The following is a 24,983-nucleotide window of genomic DNA, read 5'->3' as shown; positions in this document are numbered from 1 at the left end:
CCCTTATCACCGTAACCAGTATTTTTGTTTGTCAAAATGTATTTTGTACAGTCGTCCCGGGTAACATTGTAAAAGTGTCAAACATTGAGTCCCATCCATGTTCCCATTGTAGAGTCCGACGTCTCTTCAGGACGTCTCATTGGAAAATGATGGCATAAAATTAGGTATTATGTATGTATAAAAATCAATCACCAGCAAAAACTAATTTTAAAATTAAATAAAAGCGCTCTTCATTGCGTTTAACAAAATAAATAAAAGCCAATAAAAACATTATGTAGTTATGTACCTACTGTGTAGTTATGTACTTACATAGGTATATTATTTTATTAATGTGCAATTATAGTATTTTAAAACATTTACAAAGGTGCCTATTTCATGATTCTATGTCAACGGGAAGGACCCTATAGGTTTTGATTCCCTTGTCTTGACAGACAGACAGACAACAAAGTGATCCTAGTTTTAACAGGCCTCTCTCCGTCACTCGCTTCATACAATCGTAGTCCCAATTTCATTTGAATATTAAGCAACCAAAGTTCATGAAATTTTGCAGACATATTCTAGAAACTAATATCTGTGTCTGTGGTGTTTTAGATTTTTCTAAAAATATGTAGTTTTAAAATTACAGGGGCTCAAAGATTTGTATGTCAATTTTTAAGACCGCGTAACTTTGAAATCGAATATTTTAACAGAAATCTGGAAAACCACAGACATAGATATTAGTTTCTATAATATGTCTGCAAAATTTCATGGACATTGGTTGCTTAATATTCAAATGAAATTGGAACTACGTTTGTATGAAGCGAGTGACGGAGAGACCCCTCTTAAGGGTTCCTTTTTCCTTTTGAGGTACGAAATCATAAAAAAAAATTGACATTACCTTTAAACTGTACAATGTTGAATGTTCTCCCAAAGTTCATTTGATTCTGACGTAACCGCGCACAATGATTCAGCTGCATTGTACACATGTTGGCACTTGGCTCGTACATTGTTGGATTTGATTTCTCGATGCTCTCCAGACGCCGAGGTATCGCCTTACACATCAGTATCTGGTACCAGTTTCACACGGACTGTCGTTGGCCAACCACTTGAGTTTAGCAGTCAGTGACAGCCGACAGGCGAAAGCCATCGTTTCCGATCCTTTGATGATAGTCAAACCTACTCTCCTACTATTGTGATGGTATTTAGTACTATTATATATTCAATGGATGGATGATGGTGATACCTATGCTAAATAAATGCCTATCACTACTTAGGTATCTAGATTTGAAACCTTTTTATTCTTAGTGTTGGTTCTAAAACTAAGTAGGAAGATACAGCCCTACTTAATGAAACCCCAAAAAGCTTACCTGATACTTTTTGTGGTTTTTCTTCATTTATATTACCTGTTTACTTACTTATACGAGACTTAGGTACGTACTACGTAGGTACCTAACTGCTACACCTACTCCTACTAGGAGATGTACGAGTAGTAAATAAAATAGACCACCTATACGTGTAGCTACAACTTAATTTTCGGTAACGTAGATATAATTATATACCTACACCTAGGGTTTTCCGTTACCAGATCACACCAAATCAAATAATAATAATATGTATTATCCTGTTAAATACGAACTTGTCGGTACCTAGCTAATGTTTTGCAGGATAAAAGGGCAAAATATCCTTACGAAAATGTGTTTATAGTTATTACAAGCTTAACACCTACCTCCTATAGTAGGTAAGTACCTAGGTAGCTGTTTTAGAAAACAATTCAAGTTTATAGCATAAAATTGAGCGTGCGACCCTCCGCCCATCTACTTACCTAATTAATATTTCATGTCTTCGGCGCAAAAACGTCAGCGAGTAGATCGGATGTCTTTGGGCGAAGCGGCCGGCTTCAGGCTGTGAAACTCGAGCTGCACCGCACGCGCCTTGCCCCGGATCATTTGCACTCAATCTTAATATCCCGCTCGATGCACCATTACCAGTTCATAACGACCATGCCTGTTTTGTTTTTTGTCTCTATAAAGCCCTAATTTTTGAGAATTCAAATGATTTCCTATGAAATTTTGACTTGGTTCTTATCTACTGTACCTCGTCCCGCTTTTTAGTGTTTCAAGTAAAACAAATTACCTACTGTTATAGTTTCGTCCAGTTCATTTGTCTGTCTGTCTGTATGTGTATCATATCCATTTTCAAAAGAAACTGTAAGATCTATAAAGTTTATTATCACATAAAACCTTTTGAAAATTTGAAATCAACGAATATATTTTTCAGGATATCTACCTAAGAACCTACCTCTTGAACACGAAAAGTGAGAGTGGAAATAGTGAGTTAGGAACCTCCGCCTCGAGTGGTACCTCGTTAAACGGATATTTTAGAATCATGCTTAAGTTTCATACATATAGGTACAATTTTTGAAAAAAAAAAATCTACCGTTTTAGAAATATCGAATGACCGCTAAAGTTTTTAGCAACTAACCTAACTAGTCAAACCTACCTAATTACCTACCTAAAATAAAATTTAGGTTGGAATGTGACTCTAACTTATGCGTAGTTAATTTTTACTTCAACTTAGGAAATACTGTTTCCTTATATTATTGATATAAGGAAACTACTATACATATACTGTACTTCCATATATTACTACTATATATACTGTATTTCCTTATATTATTGATATACCTTGGTGATCAAGCTTCGGCCGGCGTACTTAGGTACGTGTACTGTCTTTCTTTATCAAACTCGTATTTTGAAATTATACAGTTATCGAACAGCTATCTGAATTTATAATAACAAAATAATTATATTAATTAAGGACAACATTCCAAAACTATAAATCAGCCGTATCTCGAATATGAGTTCTCTTAAGTCGCATAATTATGTAATTTGCCGATATTATTGGTCATTAGTCGGTCGCGAAAATGTGATAAGATATGACAACAAGGAGGCTTTGTGGCGGGCGGAAGCGGCCGGGCCGGCTAGGGGTCGCAGTATCAAGTACCCTTCAGCAGTTCTCAGAACGAGAGCCAGAGGATGATATTCATACTCTCCAAATAATATTTCAATAACAAAATTCATGATTTCATCATTTCCATCATTAAAAAAAACCGGCCAAGTGCAAGTCAGACTCGCGCACCGAGGGTTCCATACTCGGGTATTTTTCCGACATTTTGCACGATAAATAAAAAACTATGAGGGATAAAATAAATAAAAATCTGTTTTAGAATATACAAGTAAAGCTCTTTCATATGATACCCCACTTGTTATAGTTATCTTACTTTGAAAATTGAAACACGTTTTAATTATTTTTTCTGTGATGTAACCACAAATTCATGGTTTTCAGATTTATTCCTTTTTTTGTGTTGTAAAACCTACCTACCTGCCGAATTTCATGATTCTAGGTCAACGGGAAGTATCCTATAGGTTTTCTTGACAGATACGACGGACGGACGGACGGACGAACAGACAGACAGACAGATAAAAAAGTGATTCTATAAGGGTTCCGTTTCTCCTTTTGAGGTACGGAACTCTAAAAATAAATTTTATGAACTCATTTGATTTGTATCATTAATACCTACTTACTCCTAACTTTCTATCATGAAGGTTTTTATCATCAATGCATCAATTTAAGGCATTCCTTAAAATTATATTAGCTACATCATGAGTTCACCTGTTTAAATAGAATAGAAAATCCACTGCTGTTCTTTTTCTACTAATTTCACAACAAGCAAGATCCATTTTATAATGCATAGGTACTTCAACTATGTTATGTATTGCTGCAAGAAACATCAAAATCGGTCCACTCGTTGAGTTACAAAGATCTATGCAGAATTCTGCAGGGTAGGAGTACCTACCATATCCGTTTAAATCTGGTAGGGATATGAAACAAAAGCTTTTGAAGTCAATAAAAACTTTTATTTAAAAAGATAACATTAACATTACGTACGGATAACTAATTACCTAATCACAATAATAACTTAGAAATTTTAAAAGTAGGAGATTATTAAAATTAAAAACTAACTAATAACCTGAGAAGGCAAATACATAGACGAATACAATTAACTTTGGAATTTGAGGTTTTTTCATGAACTTAAAGACAGGGACAAATCTAGTGGAATTCCGTGAGCGCGAATTAGTTCTAAGTACAATAAGTAATAAAAGACGTATCCAATCCGTGCGCATTTTTCCATTCACAATATGGACCACTGGTATTTCCATCATCTTTAGTGTAGGTACTCCTTTACGACATATTGCAGTACACCGATGCGTTTCCGATCAGATTTTTCGGGTGTTTACTACTACCTACCTACTCTGCGCGCCGAATTGCCACTTGATTCGTTCCTAGCCGTACATTAACTTTACTATATAGATAATCCTGGATTATCCGCATAGGCAACACAGGCCTACATAGGCTACCTCTGGTCCTCCTACCCTTAGGCGCCTCATGACGGGCCACAGCCCATACAGGGCGAATTTTTTTAATCTCTGCTATGAAACTAGTAGCACTCGAACCTTTTATCATGGATTATTTATATTAAAAGGGGAGAGGAGAGGGGTCGTCCCAAGGGTTGTATTGCCTAGACCTCTACAAGCCTTAATCCGGCCATGACTATTAAACATAAAAAAAAAATTAAAAACATAAAATAAAGCTGATCACATTCTACTAGAAAAAAGCCGTGAGTTGCAAGGTGATAGTACGGGTTTATTTTACGGGTTAGTTGATTTTACGCGTGCGAAATGCAACGCGTCATCAGTAAAAATCCGCGGCAGAAAAGTGCAGAAAAAGAAGTCGCGTTTTGCGCCTTTTGCACGTAGTCTTGATTGACTCTTGTAGTATGCGATTACCTTTAAGCTACAGCCTTAATCTGCCTTTAAACTACAAACTTAAAGTACGACTTATAAAAAATTAATAACCTGCTGCCAATATTTACACGGAGTGGCTGCCATTCAATATTAATTAAATGACGTGGGTATGTATATTGTATACCTATAATAATAATCTGCTTTGTATTAAGGTACGTGAAAAACGCCTTATTCGGATTACCTTTTTAAGAAAGTTCGGATTTCAACTTAGTTGATCGTATTATTTTATGTAATATTTTCGAGACCATACTGCTTATTGCAAGATAGACTTGCGCTTGACGACAATCATACTTCGAAAAGCATCTAGGATTCTACACTAAAAATAATGTGGAAATAATTATGTAGGTACATCATACATAAAGGTACCTAATGTCTTATGTTTATTTTTGGCCTTATTTAAAAAAAATATTAATAGAAAAGTCCCGACTCACTAACTGACTCATCAACGCTCAGCCCAAATCTTTGAATCTAGGAAGATGAAATTTTGAGGTTGCGTAGCCGACGTGACGTAGACAAGGAATCATAAGGCCGAATTTTGAAAAATTCCCACGGAATAGGGAATAAAGAGGATTTAAATGTTTTCGCCAAACGAAGCCACGGGCGGTCGATGGTCTATTATAATTTATAATGTCAATCTTAGATATCAACATGTTCTTCCAATGTTTGCTTTGCGATGTGATTAAACGCACGTGCGGGATCCAAACCCATGTGGCGATATCTACCATGATATTTACAATACCTATTACTTAAATATTTGTAAACTATGACCTATTTTAAATGTTTAGATTCACGATATGGAACTTATGTCACCCACAAGGAGGTTTTTTTTCTTGTTAGGGATGTCCTGGGTAGTGTTGCCAATCTCCACACGGTGGGTGTAAATGTGAGGGTATAGGGGGAGAATACAGTCCTGGAGGATGCTGTAAGCTGTGAGTGTATCGTGGTTGCATCTCGTGGTAGTCTAAAATAGGCGCTGGCTTCAAGTACTGGTCTAGTTCGGCGCCATCCGGCGTGCCATCCGCTAACAACGCCCCGTCGACCTCGATGCGGGAGAAGTCCAGCTCCGGGGTCTTTTCACGTTTCAACCTCGTCGTGGTTGCCGGTGGTGGCTTCCGGCGACGAGGTTGGTATTTGTAGTCGGGGTACTCCCGTTTGTGTTGGGTACGCAACCTTTCCGCTTCCTTGATAAACGGTAATTTCTGGTTGTCGCTCAGGCTTCTGCAACAAATAGAACCAATTTATAAGCCCAAGTTCAGTTTAGAAAAATTCTCAATTAAACTCGATGCAATTTTGTAAATATATTTCTGTGGTTTGCTAGATTTCCGAAAACATAACTTATAAAAGTAGTTTTAGTTACAGTTACAAGGGCCTAAAAATATGGAAATTAGATGAAACTGTGTAACTTTGAATGTAAATATTATAACGTAAATCTGGAAAACAATAGACATAGATTGAGTTCTTAGAAGGTATATTTACAAAATTTCATTGACTTTGATCGGTTAGTAATCAAACTACGTTAGTTTGAAGCGCACTACGAACAAACTCCTCTTAACCATCTTAACAAGTAAAGAAGCTTCTAGCAGTTAGTGTCATAAGATACGATCGGCAGACTATTTCCAGATGCCGCGGCGGCGCGTCGCCCTACAAATGTGACGTAAGATCCATACTACCTCTAGTCCTCTTGTACCTACCTAAATAACCATACCTAAATAATTGGATCACTCTACGTCATAATTTGGGAAGCTTTCTTCAAAAGACACTATTAATTAATATCTTTATGTTATGTAGCTACCTAATACCTGTAGTTAATTTTAAATATCTATGTACCTAAAATTTTGATTTCTTAAACAAAGCTTTTTTCCGCTTCGATTTTGCCCGCGTAGATTTGGGGTTTCAAAAATCTTGTTGAAATTTTAAAAAAAATCTGTTAGAATAAAAGTATCTTCGCAAAGCATATCTACCTATTTGCTCCAAACAAATCCCATAACCCGCACTAAGTACTACTACAGTGCTGCGAATAACTACAACAGTTGTTATTCGTAGCTCCAGTCCGTCTCTCAGTCGGTCTTTTGTTTAACAATGGAACCTCAAAATGTTATTTAAATAAAAATAAAATAAAAAATATGTTCGTACTCTACTCAATTAGCTCTAAACAATGATATCCCACATGCTAGGGCAAGAATTTTTTTTTTGGCTTTTTCCCTATGGGAGAAAATAATTTAATTGTATTTCTAATTTTTGTTGTTTGGTGTAGAACGTTGACCCAAAACCAAATATTGATTTTGCGCCAACATTCTACACCAAACACATATCTACTAAAATTTCAAGTCTGTAACTCATTTCAGTTATACGAGTTAGAGCCCTGTGACACGCGGACAGACAAACGGCAGAGTGACATCAATTAGGGCTCCGTTTTTACCCTTTGTGTACGGAACCCTAAAAAAGGGTAACCTTGCTAATCCAGTCATTCACCGACAGCAGACAGTTTATGAGAGAGTCGGTCGGTCAATCAGCATCTTTTCACCGACTGTTTTCTTTGATGATTCGAGAGTTTGCTCTGAATACTTAGCCAAGTCATTCTTGTGTAATGTGTACTAACAATTCTTCGCGGGTGGCCTATGCTATCAAATATGATCCTTAAAAATGTATATCCTTTAATTTGCGCAATTTTGTTTGTTGTTAATACATATTAATTAGAATTAAGAAATAAATTAAGTAGGATTTAAAAATTTAACTATTGTCAGGCTGAAATGCTTCAGACTATTTTAATTAAAATATGATTTGCCTAAATCTCAGCATGGATTGTTTTGTCGGAAAAATCTCAGCCAAGTATGTTTCACGATTTTTTACGGGATCGAAACCCGGAACCCGGAATAAGAAGGAGGCTGATTCAAAAGGCTATCACCGCTTATTGATCCTAGACCTAGATGACTAAAGATTGAAATAAATGAATGAAAGATAGTGATTCAGTGATAGGGTAATTTTTAAGCATCTGAATATAACTGCATCAGCTGTTAACACCTACTTATAGTATAAGTAACGGGTGGGGAGCTGTTTGATGTACCTACTTCTTCTCGGCCTTATCACACTAATATTATAAAGGAGAAAGTTTGTATGTGTGTGTGCGTGTGTATGTTTGTTACTTCTTCACGCAAAAACTACTGGACGGATTAGGCTGAAATTTAGAATGGAAATAGATTATACCCTGGATTAGCACATAGGCTTCTTTTTATCCCGGAAAATCAAAGAGTTCCCACGGGAATTTAAAAAACCTACATACACGCGAACGAAGTCGCGGGCATCAGCTAGTACCTACTATGGTTGAGTGTGTGCCGTCTAGACATCTAATCATGGAATTAAAGTATGGCAGTAGGGTGTTTATTATGCTTATTTGTCTTTGGTCATTTTCCATCCTAGTCCCTGTTTGATGATAACCAAGCTATAGCTTCATGAGTTTCTAAAATTGCGTTTCAATTCGTAACTTTTTAAGTTCAACCAAAGCTCCAGTGGAAGGCTCGAGACAGTTAGAGATGTTATCACATCACTTAGCGGCGATAGCATTTTAATGAGTAAACAATCGATGCACGCCGCTCTGCTGGGCGCCGCACGCGTTCTCCACTCTACTACATCAGCTTCTTTTCCCCATTGAAATTTTCATTTTGATGCAATGCAATAAAGTTCAAATTTCAGTGAGCTGCCAATCTTTCGCTATAGATATATACCTTCCCCGTTTACTTTCTCAACCCCGCTTGCAGTACTTGATGTTAGTCATCTCATCGAACACGATGTGCTCATTAAGATAACCGTTGGATGGGTTGACGTTAAAATTGCAATGTTAGTGTTGTTTTAAATTGAAAACCATACCCACTTACTTTAATCTGTTTTATAATCGCAATCACGATTTCTAAAAAAAAATATATTATTCCAAATTAAATTTAATGAATTTATTTATTTCATGTGAGCAGTATGTGCCATTTATGATAATGTATATCGAGAATCGACGTGCAGCGGTTGGGAAAGCAGATCAACCACCTAACTGATGAAGCCTACCTAATCTGTACCTACATAAAAGTGTTACCACTTCCAAAATTCATAATGAAACATACGATGGCATCTATAAATCCCATATGTTAAAGAATTTTTGCAGTATCTGTAATTAAGGCGAAAACTACCAAAGCTATAGGTACATACCGTACTTAATTATTGTAAATAGATCGTCGTCTTTTAGGAATTGCCTACAGCATACCTTTTCTTAGATCACATGAGTAATATCCTTAAATGAAGGATTGGCTAGGCTCCGACTGCAGCGGGAACCAATCCTTAATCTAAGTCCCATACTTTGCTTTTTTTCCTTTGCACACGAAATTTCTTTCAGGCAATAAATTTCAAGTTTCTCTCTATCAATCATGTTCTCAATAGAGGCTGTGTGCAAGAAAAGTAAAGTATTCTAATACTTATTCAATTCAGGCAATTTTAGGCCTTTAGAATTTCAGTACTCCCCTATAACCATATTTGAGACGCATTGAGATTTAGTTCTTTAGCCTAAAGCGGTTGAATACCTAAATAAGAAGATTATTACTTACTTCCACATAGATCCTAAGGACTTGCTGAGCTCAGCGTTGTGCAGCGAGGGTCGTTGCTCGGAGAGACGTCTGCGCATCGCCTGCGCGAACACCATGAACGCATTCATCGGCCTCTTCACGTGTTTCCTGCGCATACAGCCGCCGCCTCTGAAGAAAAGGATTTATCTTTAAATCTTATGCAAATACAACGTATTTCTTCTCTTTACGCACTAGGATTATTCGGATGATTCGATAGAATTCTCGATTTACCGTAACAGTTAGGTATTTGGATACTAGTTGTATAAAGAATTGTGGACTAGAAATTCATTTTCCGAAGCCGAGAATATCTCCAATTCGGAGCACTGTTCTCGGACCAAATTAACTACAATATTACCTATCTATTACTTGTATGAACGCTTGCGCACCGTCCGATCCAATCCGAGTTACAACAATAAGCAACGTCCATCGAAAACAGAAAAGGACACTATTTAAAATCGCCGTCCGAATTTGATCCAAGTTTTCTGGTCTAAGGTCTGAATTTTCTGGGATTCGGATGAAAAGATCTAAAAGTATTGTATTAGTTTATTGGGTAGGTATACTGCACCCGTTCGCTTTTCTGGTCTTATGAATTAAGTATATTCGGCTATATTTGAACCAAAGAAAGAAATGGTTTACTTGCGTCTCCTAAACCGTTGAACTATTAAAACATGAATCTGTATGATACCCACCATTATGCACCATATATGCAAACCCCTTCGTTAGGAACAATATTTTAATAGAAGGCGATGAGTAGGTAGCTAAACCATAAACAATTAAGTATAACTTACATCAGCACAAAGCAAAAGCGTAATGTTGACACAACCAATATAAAATACGCACTCGAGTAGCTGTGCCACTTAAAAGTTTCAACTTTCGGCGCGCGACCGACATTATTACCTCCTAGCCGACCGAACCCACAGAATCTCTGCACAGAATATATCTAGGTACCTACCTGCTTATACGTGTTCTAAGTTTGGACACGTACTCAAATTTTTTAAATTAAGTATAAACTCCTCTTGGCAGGAGCACCCCGAAGTGGCAATTGAGCGAAGTACCTATTATTAATTCTTTTCGCACTGGCTGCCACCAAAGCCAAACCAATCGGATGGCTTGATGCTCTGTCGTGAGAATTGGGATAATTAGCGGACCCTAGGTTGTGTATTCAGAGCTGCCACAAAATTTAAAAACATTCGACTAGGTAGATATATTACAAAACCTTTCATAGGTAGATAGTGGTAATAGGTATACCTAATTAGCTGACTCCGCCCGCCTTCGTAGTTCGTATGGGTGGGATTACCCAAAGTGATATTATGACAAATATTCATTCCTCCTGAAATGCTATAAAGCTTGATTAATGATTATCCTAATCCTAATCCTACTATATTATAAACTAGCTGATACCCGCAGCTTCGCCCGCGTGGATTGGTCAGATCCCCTGCAGCATCAGGATTGAGGAGTTGGACTCCAAATTTTTTATGAAACAATGTCGCAAAGTTCCTCTATCGATTAAAAAAGAAATGACGCAAATCGGTTCAGAAATCTCGGAGATTTCGGTGTACATAGGTAGAAAAACACAACTCCCTTTTTGAAAGTCGGTTAAAAAAGTAGCCTATTTTACGCCCTGGTCAATCCTCTACTTGCCTGTGAAAGTCCCGTCAAAATCGGTTCAGCCGTTCCAAAGATTAGCCTTTTCAAACAGACAGACAGACAGACAGACAGACATACAGACAGACAAAAATTTTAAAAACGTGTGATTCAGTTATGGTATCGTTCAAATAACCATATGAGCTTAATATGAGGTAGTTATTTCGAAATTACAGACAGACACTCCAATTTTATTTATTAGTACAGATGTGAAAGTGTGGATGTTTGGATGTTTGTTACTCAATCACGCCAAAACTACTGGACGGATTTGGCTGAAATTTGGAATGAAGATAGATTATACCCTGGATTAACTCATAGGCTACTTTTTATCCCGGAAAATCAAAGAGTTCCTGCGGGGTTTTGAAAAATGTAAATCCACGCGGACGAAGTCGCGGGCATCAGCTAGTAATAATATAAGGACATGCGGATTGCAACTTTACTAGGAATTCGGAAATAAGATGTAGGCTACATTCTACAGGCTGCATCCCTATGTTTGTGAATACAGTAGATTATAATAAGTAAGTACATACCTACGTACGTACTAGATATTTGATACAGTTCAACTTTCAATAGGTAATACGTCGGCGCATGTAAACTTCTTAAACAACCCAAGTGGTAGACCCTCACGTCATTTTACGCTCGTAAACATCTCTTATTTTATTACTTTTTCTAAACGCCGCGTTCGGGTTTCCTCGCGATCAATGCTGACGATAAATTATGCTTTTTTCAAACGCTGACACGCCACTAAAAGTCGATCAATTTCTAACGGATCACTCTCAGGAACCAATATGAAACGTACCTAATAATTACCTACTGCTTCTCCGAACTACCGGCGGTTTCCTTGTTTATTAGTTCGAACGAGTTCTAAAGAAATGACTTTTAGTGAGCTTTATTGCCTATCCATGGCAGCACATGAAAATTAGAGCGTTACAATAACTGCATGTGCCGTAAAGTTCCTATTCTGAACAAATCACAATAAAGTAAGTATGTATAATTTTCGAGACAATCTAAAAGTATTCGATTAGTTTTTGTAGGGATGTATCATGTAGAGAGGACCTACCGCGCGCCGCCATCTGGTTAGTAACATCTTCTGACAATCACAGATAGGAACTTGTGCATCCTATTCCATTACATCAATCCATATTATTAAAACTTTTTGCAGGGTTCTTCTAGATTATGTTCGAAGCTGCGTGGATTTAGGGTTTTATAAATCATGTGGGAAATATTTTATTTTTTGGGATAAAAAGGATTCGATGTCCATCTCTGGAATAGGAGCTATCTCTGTAGCAAGTAGAGGATGCCGTAACTTTGTCCACATGAATTAAGGTTTTTAAAAATCCCGTGAAAACAATTATGTAGTCCCGATAAATCAAAGAGTTCCGTGGCTAAATCAATAGAGTTTTACTACATGAATTTTACCCACTGCTTTTTAGAATTCCGTACCCCATCATGCCATCGGAACCCGTACTAAGCCTGCGATGTCCGTCCGTCCGTTTGTCTGTCAGCGAACTGTATCTTGTGAACCGTAATAGGTAGAGAGTTGAAATTTTCACAGAATATGTATATTGCCGCTATAACAACCAATACTTAATAAAAATTTTAAAATGGTCGCCGTGAAAATTTAAGAAAATTAAAAAATGTTATTTCTTGTACGACGGTACGGAACCCGTCGTGTGCAAGTCCGACTCGCACATGACGGATATGACTATCTCTATACTTTGTCTATATTTTAAAAATCTTATTAAAAACTATTTACATGTGTATAAGTACTTCAAGAGAATAATTTAAGAGAAGAATAAATTATGAAAAACACGACCAAACTGAAAATCTCCGAAAACATGGCATAGTTATATTACTAAAAGCAATAAGTATTTTATTATTTCCCTGAGTAAGTATTCGTTTAATTTTAAAGGCTTAAAAATCATTACCGAACGTGTTCGTTTCTTGACAAAAAAGTTTTATAGCTGTAAGCCTTGATTTACTACACCAGATTTCACAGTCTACGACTCCACTTCGTCTCTACATCTGTGTTTACAACGAATGGGACATAATTTTTTCATTAAACATATAACAAACCAGCGTACCGAGGCACGTGTTTATTACGAACATCTAGTATTTTTTTCTTTCAATTTATAAAATCAACATTAATCGGAGTAGCTTTTTATAAAACTGCGTACCGACACATTTTCAGGTTTGGGCGATTTTATTGACGCTTGTTTTTAACTTTTTTAACTGTAGACTACCGATAAAAGCCAGCAAGAAACTCGAAGGTTGCTCATTTCAAAGATTTGGTATATTATGCCGTGTAATTTCAATCCCGCTAATCGATTTAGGATTCGATAGGACGTATAAGTCCTAGCTAGTAGCTACTCGAATCATAATAAATTACGTTATGAATATAGTATTTATTATACTTAGTAACAGTAGCGCGACTACTAGTCTATAATAAAACTTATTCAAAACAACTTCAGAATATTTTGATAATAAATTTTGGCTAGCAACGAGATTAAATTTGACCCTTTGTTATGAAAGTTTGCAATTAGAATCATTATTAGCCTTGTGCAGAGAATTTTTTGATTGATTTATTATCAAAAACAAGCATAGAATTCCAAACAGGTAGGTAAGTACATGAAATTAAGTAGGTTACATAGCAAGTTGTTACAATGTACAGTACTACTAGTTGATGCTTGCGACTTCGTCAGGGTGGATTTAGGTTATTTAAAAATCCCATGGTAGGTAACTCATTGGTTTTCCGCAATTAAAAGTAGCGAAGGTAAATAGAACCAAACCAAAAAGTTCTTGGGCACATTCTCTAGTGGAATACCAATAGACAGGCAAGTTTGCGCCGATCGATGTTCTAAACTTTGAAGCTTAGAATTGACTTAGATAGATAACATTATGAGTACAGTTTGGCTCAATCGTGAAAAGGCCATTGGCTGAGGAAGTCATAAACAGCGCAGAATGCAGATAGCTGTCATCTGTGACGAGCCCGCCCACGCTATTTCTGCTCCCAACGATGCGCCGGCGCTGCCCCTTCCCAACCCTTTTACTAATCCGACATAAATTTGCGAACAGCACGTTTATGTCAGGCTGTTAGTTATTCTGTTAGTGTTCTAGTTTTGCATTTTCATAATATAAGGCAAGTAAGTAAATAAATATTATGTGAGTATCTATTTTTAAGAATAAATTCAGGGTATACCTGAATTGATCCTTGTTTTACAAGTATCGCCATTCTTATGCCTAACCTGAGAGAGCAGAGAGAGCGACCCAATCATTGACACTTCCAAAAAAACGACAGAAAGCGTTAGGCCTCATTCGCACGAGAGCTTTTTTAACGTCCGTTAAAAAAGTGTTCAAATAGAACAAATGCACGTATCTGTTCACACGTCAACGCTTTTTAAGGCGCACTTTGTATTTTCAGCGCAACGCCGGGTTTTAACGCAACGCTTTTTTAACGCTCGTGCGAATTAAGGCTTAGACGGTGTATAGACCATTGAAATTTCTATCTAATATTAACTTTACTAAGACATACTTGCATTCAAAAATCAAAATCGGTCCATCAGAAAACAAATTATAAATTTACACGTATGCAAAAACGAGAGTTAAAGCCTACAAACTAGTTTCAATAACAGTTTAAAAATTACGATGATAGAGATTTTTAGTATACCTATATTATATTTTCAGGCCAATCTGTTCATTCAAGAGTAGATACAGTCACCGGCTGTAAAATTCTTCTGTCGCCACTCACTTCCAAACATCCCCTGACCGCCGTTATCTTTACAGTCAATTTAACAACCACCATAAAATAATTAATAGCGCTCTAAAACATTACGGTAGCTGCACCACAATTATTATTCTGGCACTCGACTCCGCTTATCATAATAACAAATTTGTAGATAGATACGACAGACGGACACCTGCTTCAAGGGTTAAACCATGGGAATATAAGAATTTCGACGAAAATTAGGGTGACATCGGACTATGTTATCATTTTATCAAATATCGGAATCAACTTTCCTCTTTAAAAAAAAAACTTTCCTCTATTTGCTAACCAACCGATGAAAATCTTCTTGTCCTTATCCTGGGTCCTGATAATAGCTCTGCATTATTACCTACTTTCAATGTTCATGCAGGTTTATGCATACAGTGATGTGTGCCATATATTTTGTGTTGATACAAAAGCGATAAAATATATCAGTTCTATGTATACATCGCGATTGCCAATCCAATACTGCGTAGGACCGGAAGTGCATAAAATAAAATAAATATAAAATATTTATATATCTAGGTGGGTAGGTACTAACGGCTTCCCGATGTGGTTGTTTGTAATGAAATTAAATTGTCTTTAAACACAAGAAAAGAACTTTCAAAATGCAGCAGTTTCTGTAATAGTAAAATATCTTCGTTATCTAAGTAAGTACTTATGTACTTCCTAATGTTGTTCCTTATGTACTTGGGCCCTTATGTAATAAATGCCCTAAAAAGTTTACTTTGACTTACTTTTAGCATCTTAGGGACAGGCTGAGGCTACTTTTTATCCCGGAAAAACAAAGAGTTCCCACGGGATTTTTCAAAAACGAAAATGCACGTGGATCCACCCATCCTATCTAATAAAATCATAACTTTATTATAATATGCTTTTTATATAAAAATAGCTAGAAAATGAACAGGCGAGTCACCTGATATTAAGTGATTATCGCCGCCCAAGAACATTTGCAGTACCAGAGGAACCGCTAATGCGTTGCCGGCCTTTCAGGGATTTGTTGGTCCGCCCCTTGAATAAATTAATAGTTGCAGATAGTAGGTAAATACTCAGATTATCCATACCAACTACTTCAAGAATATTATGTCTAAGTACCTACGTAAAGCGTACATGTAGGTAATTCTATGCGCCCCAAGAGTGATGGGTGCATGGGAAAACATCTGTGTCCACATAGCTACTGATAACGTCCACTCGGCCCTATCTACGACTATAATACGGTCTGGTTCTAATTGAATCGGGGGTTTTCCACTCCACTGCAGCTACTAGAGGTCACACCTACCTACCTAACTAAGTTTGACTAGCTGCATGTTTATTACACAGGCATGTATCAAAGGTGTCATGAGAAAAACAAATTAATACTTTACAAGTGTAAATTAAAAATTTATAACACCCCCCGACAAGTGAAGGTTACAGTAACTAGAAAAGAGCTGATAACTTTCAAACGGCTGGACCGATTTTCTTGGATTATAGCTAAGAACACTCTAGAAACTCTAGATCAAGCCACCTTTCACACAAAAAACTAAATTAAAATCGGTTCATTCGTTTAGGAGCTACGATACCACAGACAGATACCAAGATACACAGATACACACGTCAAATTTATAACACCCCTCTTTTTGGGTCGGGGTTTGCTATAAAATGTAAAACTACGAACACCTACCACGTAACTCACGTTACCGGATCAGCCAGCCGGATTGACAGGTATTACAGGTATGCATTGCTACAATTAGCTAACACACCTACCTCTGTGACTGCTAAAGTTACTGAAGTGTTTATGCTTAGGTGTTATAAATTGATGGACCTGACCATCATTACTGAACACGGGGCTCCTCTCAGAATTAGAAGGGTGTAGGCTGTAGTCTGCCACGTCGACTCAGTGCGGATTGGCACCACGCCTTTGAGAAAATTAAAGAAAACTCTCAAGCATGCTGGTTTCCTCACGATTGACCTGATGATTATTAAAATTCTATTTGACTAAAGACCTGATACCTAGCTCGACTCATTTGCGATATAACCGTGAGATATATCCCATATGTTAGTAAATTCAACGTGGTAACTGATCGCGAATAACGTTTAGCAAGTGGAAGCATTCCAAATAAGTACATAGACGGTAATGAAGAGCGGCTGGTGTTAACCGCGCGCATTACCGCCGGCCCGCTAACACACACACACACACCGCAACGTATCTACCATACTCCCGTACCATTGCTACCAGATTACACTCTGTCAATATTGTGCTAGAACCACGGAAAATTAGAGGCATCGTATACGGTATATAACTCAAATGACCATGTAAATTTCTATATCAAATGTAAAACAAATTAGAGATGTTACGATTTTTTTTAAAGCTTTTCTTCGCCGCACTTGTTTTGTGGTACCGAACTATAAAGTTAGATTGACCTAAATGCTAGACCCTCAAGAAATGCATTCGAATTTGATAGACTTACTTAACTCAAATGAGTAATTAAATACATTACAGTTTACTAGAAATAAGCTTTTGAGCTTTCTCAAACATGTAAGTATGTATCGACCTATCTACATAAAGAGAGCTGAACGTATCAGATATTTTTCTACAGAAGAAAAATATAAGCTTTTTGTTTCTGTAAAGCTCATTTCGTTAGTAACGAATCTTGAAAAAGTAAGACAAGTGTAAAACAAGTGAACACTCTCGATCAAGCCGGCTCGGACCTTTCAAACAAAAAAAACGAAATTAAAATCGGTTCATTAGTTCAAGAGCTACGATGCCACAGATAGATACTCAGATACACAGATACACACGTCAAACTTATAACAACCCTCTTTTTGGGTCGGGGGTTAAAAAGAGGTGGAAAAATCCGTAAAAGTTACGATTCTACTTCAATTTATTCAACCTGCGAAGCTGTTTGATTATAATTGATGATGAAGACCCTAATAGAGTGTAAGATTGCAAAATACAGATGCCTTGCTCTAGATTTCATGAAGTACTGAGTATGATGATTGGTAGAAAATAACTCAGAAAATCTATACACCTACCTATTTAGCACACATGTCGTAATTTATGTTTGGCTTCTAGTTTTATATTGTCGCATACCTAGCTAGGTATTAGCGTATTAAGCATAGTATACGACAGGTCGAGATGGCAATCGGGGTATGACACCAAAACCCCCCCCCCCCCCCCCCCCCCCGCTCAAGTGTCAAATAACGAATTGCTTTTCCAAGTCATAAACAGAAGTTGAATGAAGTTGACTTAAGTTCAAAAGTCATGCACTCATACGCAGCAAATATTAGGCCGGGTATCGAAATAGGCTGTGTACACAGGGTGCTGGGTGTGGAAGCGGCACCTGTGATCGTGTTTGCACCCCCACTTACAGGGCAGGCTAGAATAGACGTGCAAACTGTTTGCTCGCACCGGCACCGTCGGCCTAGGCGAGGAAATCTTAATCTACCAAAGAGGTTTCAATAGTGATGACTCACTCGTGCATAACATTATGATAAGTATGAAAATATTGTAGAAGGAAAGTTTAAACGATGCTGTAACGGCTCGTGAACTCGTACCTATCTGTTCTAAATGTATAAGTAAATCTAAAAGTAGATTAGTACTTTTTCTAAAAAAAGGTGTATCTAAACTTTTACAGTCTTGGTATCTTCAAGTGCCTTTATTGGAAAAAGTTTCTACGTTCTAAGGTATTAGGCAAGTGGGACAAGATAAATATGTCACTTCTCAAACTCTATCCCTCATAGACCACATAGTATAAAGATGGTATGAAAGAGAACAGAAATCGCTCAAATAGACATCTGGATTCTGGGCCTAGAATGCTGAAATTTTGCAGAGATTCCCTTTATATAATGAAAAAAAGAATAAGGCTAGATTTTTCGAAATTTCCACAAATCGAAGCCGCGGCCATTCGTACCAAATAAAATCAAGTTTTAAGTAGTTTTAATGTAACCTGTTAATTTCTTGGTATAAAATTTAGATGAACCGTAATCGTGAGTAGGAAGAAGGTTCATAAGGAACTCCCGGGCGACTGAGATAAGCACCCCACAAAGGGAATGTTTGTGAAGCACTATCGCCCCATGCGGAAATAAATCGGTACCTAACAGGAAGACGATAAAAATCCTCACACTGTTTGCGCACCCTAACGTAGAGCTCTTGAGGCGCATAAAATGACAATATAATATAGCCATCTTCATCAATGAGCCATCGTTTTTTTCTAGAGTTCTTGCAGGTGTAGCAGTAGAGGTAATAAGCAACTAAGAAAATTACTCCGAACCAACCCTTTCATAATATATTGTAGATAACTTTCATAATATATTTCATATTTATTGTAGATAACGGGTGCATACCATGATTGTTTGTTGTGTTTATACCTGCCGATATTTAAATCCCGTATCTACAATATAAAATCTCGTTACACCACGAAATAAGCTTAAAATCATTAACCCTATTCCTTGCCTTTGTACACTCTATACACTTTCGGGTGCAATACTTCTGTCTTTTCTTTTTATGCCATTTTTAACCCCCGACCCAAAAAGAGGGGTGTTATAAGTTTGACGTGTGTATCTGTGTATCTGTGTATCTGTCTGTGGCACCGTAGCGCCTAAACTAATGAACCGATTTTAATTTAGTTTATTTTGTTTGAAAGTTGGCTTGATCGAGAGTGTTCTTGACTATAATCCAAGAAAATCGGTTCAGCCGTTTGAAAGTTATCAGCTCTTTTCTAGTTACTTTATTTATTTTATTTTATTTATTAAGGAACGCTAACAATATACATATTTAACATTTTATATATACTAACTTACAAACTATTACATGACCGATATGTATATCAATAACTAGCGTCCACAACATTTATATGTTACTGTAACCTTCACTTGTCGGGGGTGTTATAAATTTTTATTTACACTTGTTTAAAGTCCAATGCATTTTTACCCGAAATGTATTTTTACCTAGGGACCTACACGAAGAGTTATTTTTTTTATAGCAGATTGAAATAACCATGCCAATAGGTACCATAGGTACCTACCTACTAGCAAATACTCGTAGGTAGGTCTTTGGTCCATCTACGGACTATGGTCCGGTACATTAGTATCTAATTATAATATCCTTTGCACTTTTGGATGCAAAGCCCTAAAAATTAATACCAATTTAAAGATTAAAAAAGCCGACAGTTGATAGGAAATTAATAAACAAGGAGCTGATAAGAGATAACAGTATTCAATAAGGCTTTTACATCGAGTGTTGGCTTCAAGAATGCCGACCTCGCACCCCGTAGATATCTTACAACTACAGTTCAAGATAGTGCTGTAGTATAAAGATGCCGGACTAATTATGGAATTTCTCAGTATATGGGGTCACATCCATTACTAATCTAAGACATACCGCGACCCGCGTAATTCATTTATCTGCCTTTAATATTAGGTAGGTATGTACTCATTCCGGGAACCGATCTTGGTCTGTTTCTGGGATCACTAGATGATGCCTATTACCGCGACTTTGTTCGCGTGAACTTATGTTTTTAAGAATCTCATGGGTACTCTTTAATTTTCGGGATAAAAGTATGTCTCTTTCCAGGTTTTTAATTATAATATCAGCCACCACCATTATATTATACTAGCTCGAAACTCGGACTGGAATCCGATAGAACACTTATGAGATGAGTTGAAACGTGGGGTTCGAGCAAGGGTACCTACTCCAACAATGCAATTCCTCAAGATTTCAACTTCAGACTCGTGAGGTGGATGATACTAGAATGCTGGCAGTTTTCCAAGCAAGGGCAGGGGATACTGAATACTGACCAAAAACTTTTCTTTTGTTTGTGACTTTAATTTATATTTTCACTTCATGATAACTTAGGTACTATCAATTAACACGGCTGAAAAACTCTTCTTGGTAAAATCCATACTTATATTATAAATGCGAAAGTGTGTCTGTCTGTCTGTCTGTCTATCTGTCTGTCTGTCTATCTGTCTGTCTGTCTGCCTATCTGTCTGTCTGCTACCTTTTCACGGCCTAACAGTGTAACCAATTCTGACGAAAGGTACAAGATTAGCTTATATCCCGGGGACGGACATAGGCTACTCTTTAGCCCGGAAAATCAAAGAGTTCCCGCAGCATCCATAAAGATTTAAATCCACGCGGACGAAGTCGCGGGTATCCTCTAGTCCTTAATAAACACTTAACTAATTGATTAGTCATTGAGTTACATTCAATTTAATCATCTAGAAACGCACTTTTTGCAGGTATAATTATTTTGATAATTGTAAGTTTTATAATTTTTGAGGAACTCGAATCTGAGTTTTGATTAGCGGGGTGGCCCGGTTTATTTTCTGTCCAGTGTATTTAGATGAAAAATTCAGAAGGATTTCAATAGGTCAGTATTACAAATTATGTAGTGAGTTTTGTATTATTCTTTCCAAAGTTTACCTACGTACAAAACAAGCGCATGCAACTTATCTCACTTATCTCCTTGCTCCTCCCATCCTTATCTCTAGGTATTGTAGAAGTTAGGATTATTTATGCTAATGCTGAAGTATTTTACTTAACTTAGCTTTGTCCTGAACAATATGACGTCTAAGTTAGACAGCCTGGCTGTCCAACGCGGAAATGCAGCCAGTATTCTTGGCACCATTCCACGCGGGCATGATTTGTATAGTAATTAGATAAGGCTAGCTTTAAGTTTAATTGTAATATTTTCAATAAAAAAAAAAAAAAAGTTAGACAGTTAGTCTAACAAAGCTATATTGAATTATTAAATATATTTTTTTGTAGTAGGTAAGTATCAGGTAAGTATAGAATAGCCCGCAACTTCATTCGCGCGGAATAATTCTGTGGTGTCTGGTACACTCACCTGCAGATGATAAATCTAATAAGTAGTAATAAAGAAATAGTAAGTAAATTTTATGTAGGTGTATAGCTGTTTAGAGTTTTAAATAAACTTAAAAAATAAACCAGAATAAACATAAATAAGTTACAAGTCATAAATACAAAATTTAAAAAACCCCCGACACAAAACTCTCTAAAAAGTAAATAACTTTCAAATGGCGAAACCAATTTTCTTGGATTATAGCTATAAGAACACTCTCGATCAAGCCACCTTTCAAACAAACAAAACTATATTGAAATCGGTTCATTCGTTTAGGAGCTACGATGCCACACACAGATACACAAACACACAGATGCACACGTCAAACTTATAACACCCCTCTTTTTGGGTCGGGGTAAAAACAAATTGATGACGTTTATATTATATTGATTGTGGTAGGTTTTTTATCTTAGCTCAATAAATGATAAGTTTGTTCCAATTTGTAGCAATTTTTTCAAGTTTCAAATGCATTTCAGTCTTGTACCTGTATCGTGTTTAGGTAGGTACCATACCTATACCTACTCCACAGAATCGTTTTCACTTAAACCAAGAAAGCGCGGTTTAAAGTGCTTTTATGCCGCCCAGTTCTCTATCTGCATAGAGTCCTGTCAAAATTGGTTCAGCGGTTTCGAAGATTATTCCAGACACAGCAAAAAATTAAAACTTGAAAATTTATTTTTTGTGCATTTGTATGGTATGTATTATCTAATTAAAGTAATTAGATATTACATACCTACAAGTAAGTATAAGTTACCTTACAAGGTAAGGGTCCTTTTGAAACTTGAAAAGATGAAAGCTTGCAAATGCAATAATATCTAATCAATAGAAGAAATGCACAATTCAATCTGATATCGGTTATCGATAGCGCAATTGCCGCGCACTTGAACCTGTTAAGTGTTTTAACTTTATAATAGAACAGACTTTGCCAGATAAGCTTAATACACTTAAATACCCATAGTTTTGTTAGGTCAGGCGACTAAAGTTTTATTTGTTTCGTCAATCATTTTATTTGTTTTCATAAGAACAATTAAAGTTGGTTCTCTCTCTCTGCATCTTATTCTTCATTGCTGTGGATCACGTCCCTTACCATTAAATGAGAATGTTAAGAATTTTATTGTGATAATATCATTACGGTGTTCTCCAAGATCCTTCCGCATAAGATACGACTAAGAGAACGTAAAATAGCTTACCTAGATATTTTTTATGCACACTTTTTGCTGTCTACGTAGCGCTACGCTATAATATTATCATATAAATACAAAAAATATTAGGTTTCCAGATGAAGTACGTAATGTTTAAAAATAGCTCCTATACCTACTTTTATACTACTTTACTAATAGCCACTTACTTCCCACCCTTATTATCCAACTTTATTATTAACTAGCGACCCGCCCCGGCTTCGCACGGGTGGACACTACCACGAAAAATCCTATCTATTTTCCGGGATAAAATATAGCCGGAAGCCGAAATATAATATATTCGGAAGAATCCCTCTAAGTAATGGTAAAAGAAATTTTGAAATCGGTCCAGTAGTTTTTGAGCCTATTCAATACAAACATACAAAAATACAAAGGTTTCCTCTTTATAATATTAGTATAGACTACGCCTACGTAGCGCTACGAAAGCTTTAATAAACGTTTATCGAACTTTTGCACAGATAAAAGTCATTTAGGTACATTTAAATTTACAACGGAAAAAGGACTCAGCTTAATTTGTTCTGTGAGTTTCAGGTAAAATTTTATTTAGCGTCTACGCTGCTACGAAAGTTCTTAGAACGTTTATCAAACTTTTGCATAAGTATATTCGGATCGAAAAACTTAATGATTGTTTACATACTTGGTAGGCTGAGCCACTATGGTGTCATAGTTGAATGACAGCAGAAGTTTCCCAACCGCCTCGTTGATCTCCAACTTATCGCCTCGGTCGTGTCCCTGCTCCCAGCTCATCATCACCGACGTGCCGGATTGAGGCTTGTGTGTTAACCACAAAGTATTTGACGTCGCGAGATGTGCGCGTGCGATCGACTCGGGCGCACTGACTATAAAGAGTTCCTTATGCTCGCAACGTAGATATAAATGTACCTATAGCGATACGATACGTAAAGCTTTGTTTACTTCTCAATCGGGTAGGTTTGATATTGAGGAAATTATCGTGTTTTATTTTATTGGAAAAGTTGCGTGTCTTAATTTTTTTTAAACCTAACTGTACAAACGCAAATGTTATTATTAAACTTATGTTATGGTGTTTAGTTAGTATTAATTTGAGTGTGGTGGGTGAGAAATTTTCGTAAGGCGTACTTAGGTACTACTCGTACTTAGGTCCTTATTTTAGACGTCTAACTTAAAACTTACTTGCCTACCTACCAAACAAGATGTAGGTACGTAGGCATTATTTGTTGGTGATAACAGGTATCTATTTGAGGACTCGGTTTGATTAGAACATACATAGGTTAGTTGAAACTTCCAATTAAAAATCTAAATTAAAAAGCACTCGTGTGTCGAATTAAATTTTTGGGTGCTTCAGAAATCAGAAATCAGAAATTGCTCTGACCAGTCCGTTAATTTAAAATAGTATTAATATTAGTAGTTGCATTTCATATTTAAATATTTGTTTATGTTTACTGTTTCAAGTATCATAGAATTTTCCGAGTTTTCCTGCAGCAGTGCGAGTGGGCGGTACGGGGAGGTATCGCCGCCCCGCTCGCCATTGGCGCCGGCCACTCTGACGTCACTGCGCCCGCGCTTTATCTCGCTGCCTATACCGACAGATCGCTCCGAGCACCATGACAAACGCATAATGTAAATTCACATTTGTTTTATTGGTGCACTAGTAACTTCCTGCGATCACGTTCACATTTATTTATATTCATCGAAACTATTATTAGTAAAAGTAAAATATTCTTTATTGTACACCAAGACATAATATAAATGTATAAATAACAAAATAGATTTTTGTACAATAGGCGGCTTTATCGCTAAAATAGCGATAGTTCCAGGCAACCTTAGGGTGAGGAGATAATAAAAATTAAAGAAAGTGTAAGGTACATTATATTAAAATGAAATTATTGTTACATAATTGCTGCTCGCAATCTCCTTGGCGCCGCGTTGCATTTTAGGGGTCCATTGAAAAAGGGCCCCGGACGGTTTCATAACCAGTCGGGCATGTACCTGCTCCGACTAATAACCGAGTTCAGGTGACAGGTACATTAAATTTAATTAAGTAATATAATTATCGAAACTAAGTACCACGAGCACATTAGGGATCAAAGGATCAACAAGCACACATTTTC

General features: G+C 36.8%; 1 protein-coding gene across 1 annotated transcript; it reads right to left on the bottom strand.

Annotated features, from left to right (window-relative positions):
- Nucleotides 1-3,874: 3,874 nt before the first annotated feature.
- Nucleotides 3,875-23,718, bottom strand: LOC123868434 (sex-determining region Y protein-like). The gene is made up of 3 exons (XM_045910972.1): nt 23,531-23,718; nt 9,428-9,574; nt 3,875-6,062 (listed from the first exon to the last, which is right to left on the bottom strand). The coding sequence occupies exons 1-3, from the start codon at nt 23,641-23,643 to the stop codon at nt 5,678-5,680; spliced, it is 645 nt and encodes a 214-aa protein (XP_045766928.1). The 5' UTR covers nt 23,644-23,718; the 3' UTR covers nt 3,875-5,677.
- Nucleotides 23,719-24,983: the final 1,265 nt, after the last annotated feature.

This window comes from Maniola jurtina, chromosome 9 (genome assembly GCF_905333055.1).
Source record: "Maniola jurtina chromosome 9, ilManJurt1.1, whole genome shotgun sequence".
Taxonomy (NCBI): domain Eukaryota; kingdom Metazoa; phylum Arthropoda; class Insecta; order Lepidoptera; family Nymphalidae; genus Maniola; species Maniola jurtina.
This window is presented reverse-complemented; position numbering and strand designations above follow the sequence as displayed.

Coding starts and splice junctions, on each gene's coding strand:
- LOC123868434 (XM_045910972.1), bottom strand. CDS start 23,643: ATGATGAGCTGGGAGCAGGGACACGACCGAGGCGATAAGTTGGAGATC. Junction 9,575..23,530: donor ATAGTGGCTCAGCCTACCAA/GTATGTAAACAA, acceptor CCTTTTCTTCAG/AGGCGGCGGCTGTATGCGCA. Junction 6,063..9,427: donor TCCTTAGGATCTATGTGGAA/GTAAGTAATAAT, acceptor TATTTGTTGCAG/AAGCCTGAGCGACAACCAGA.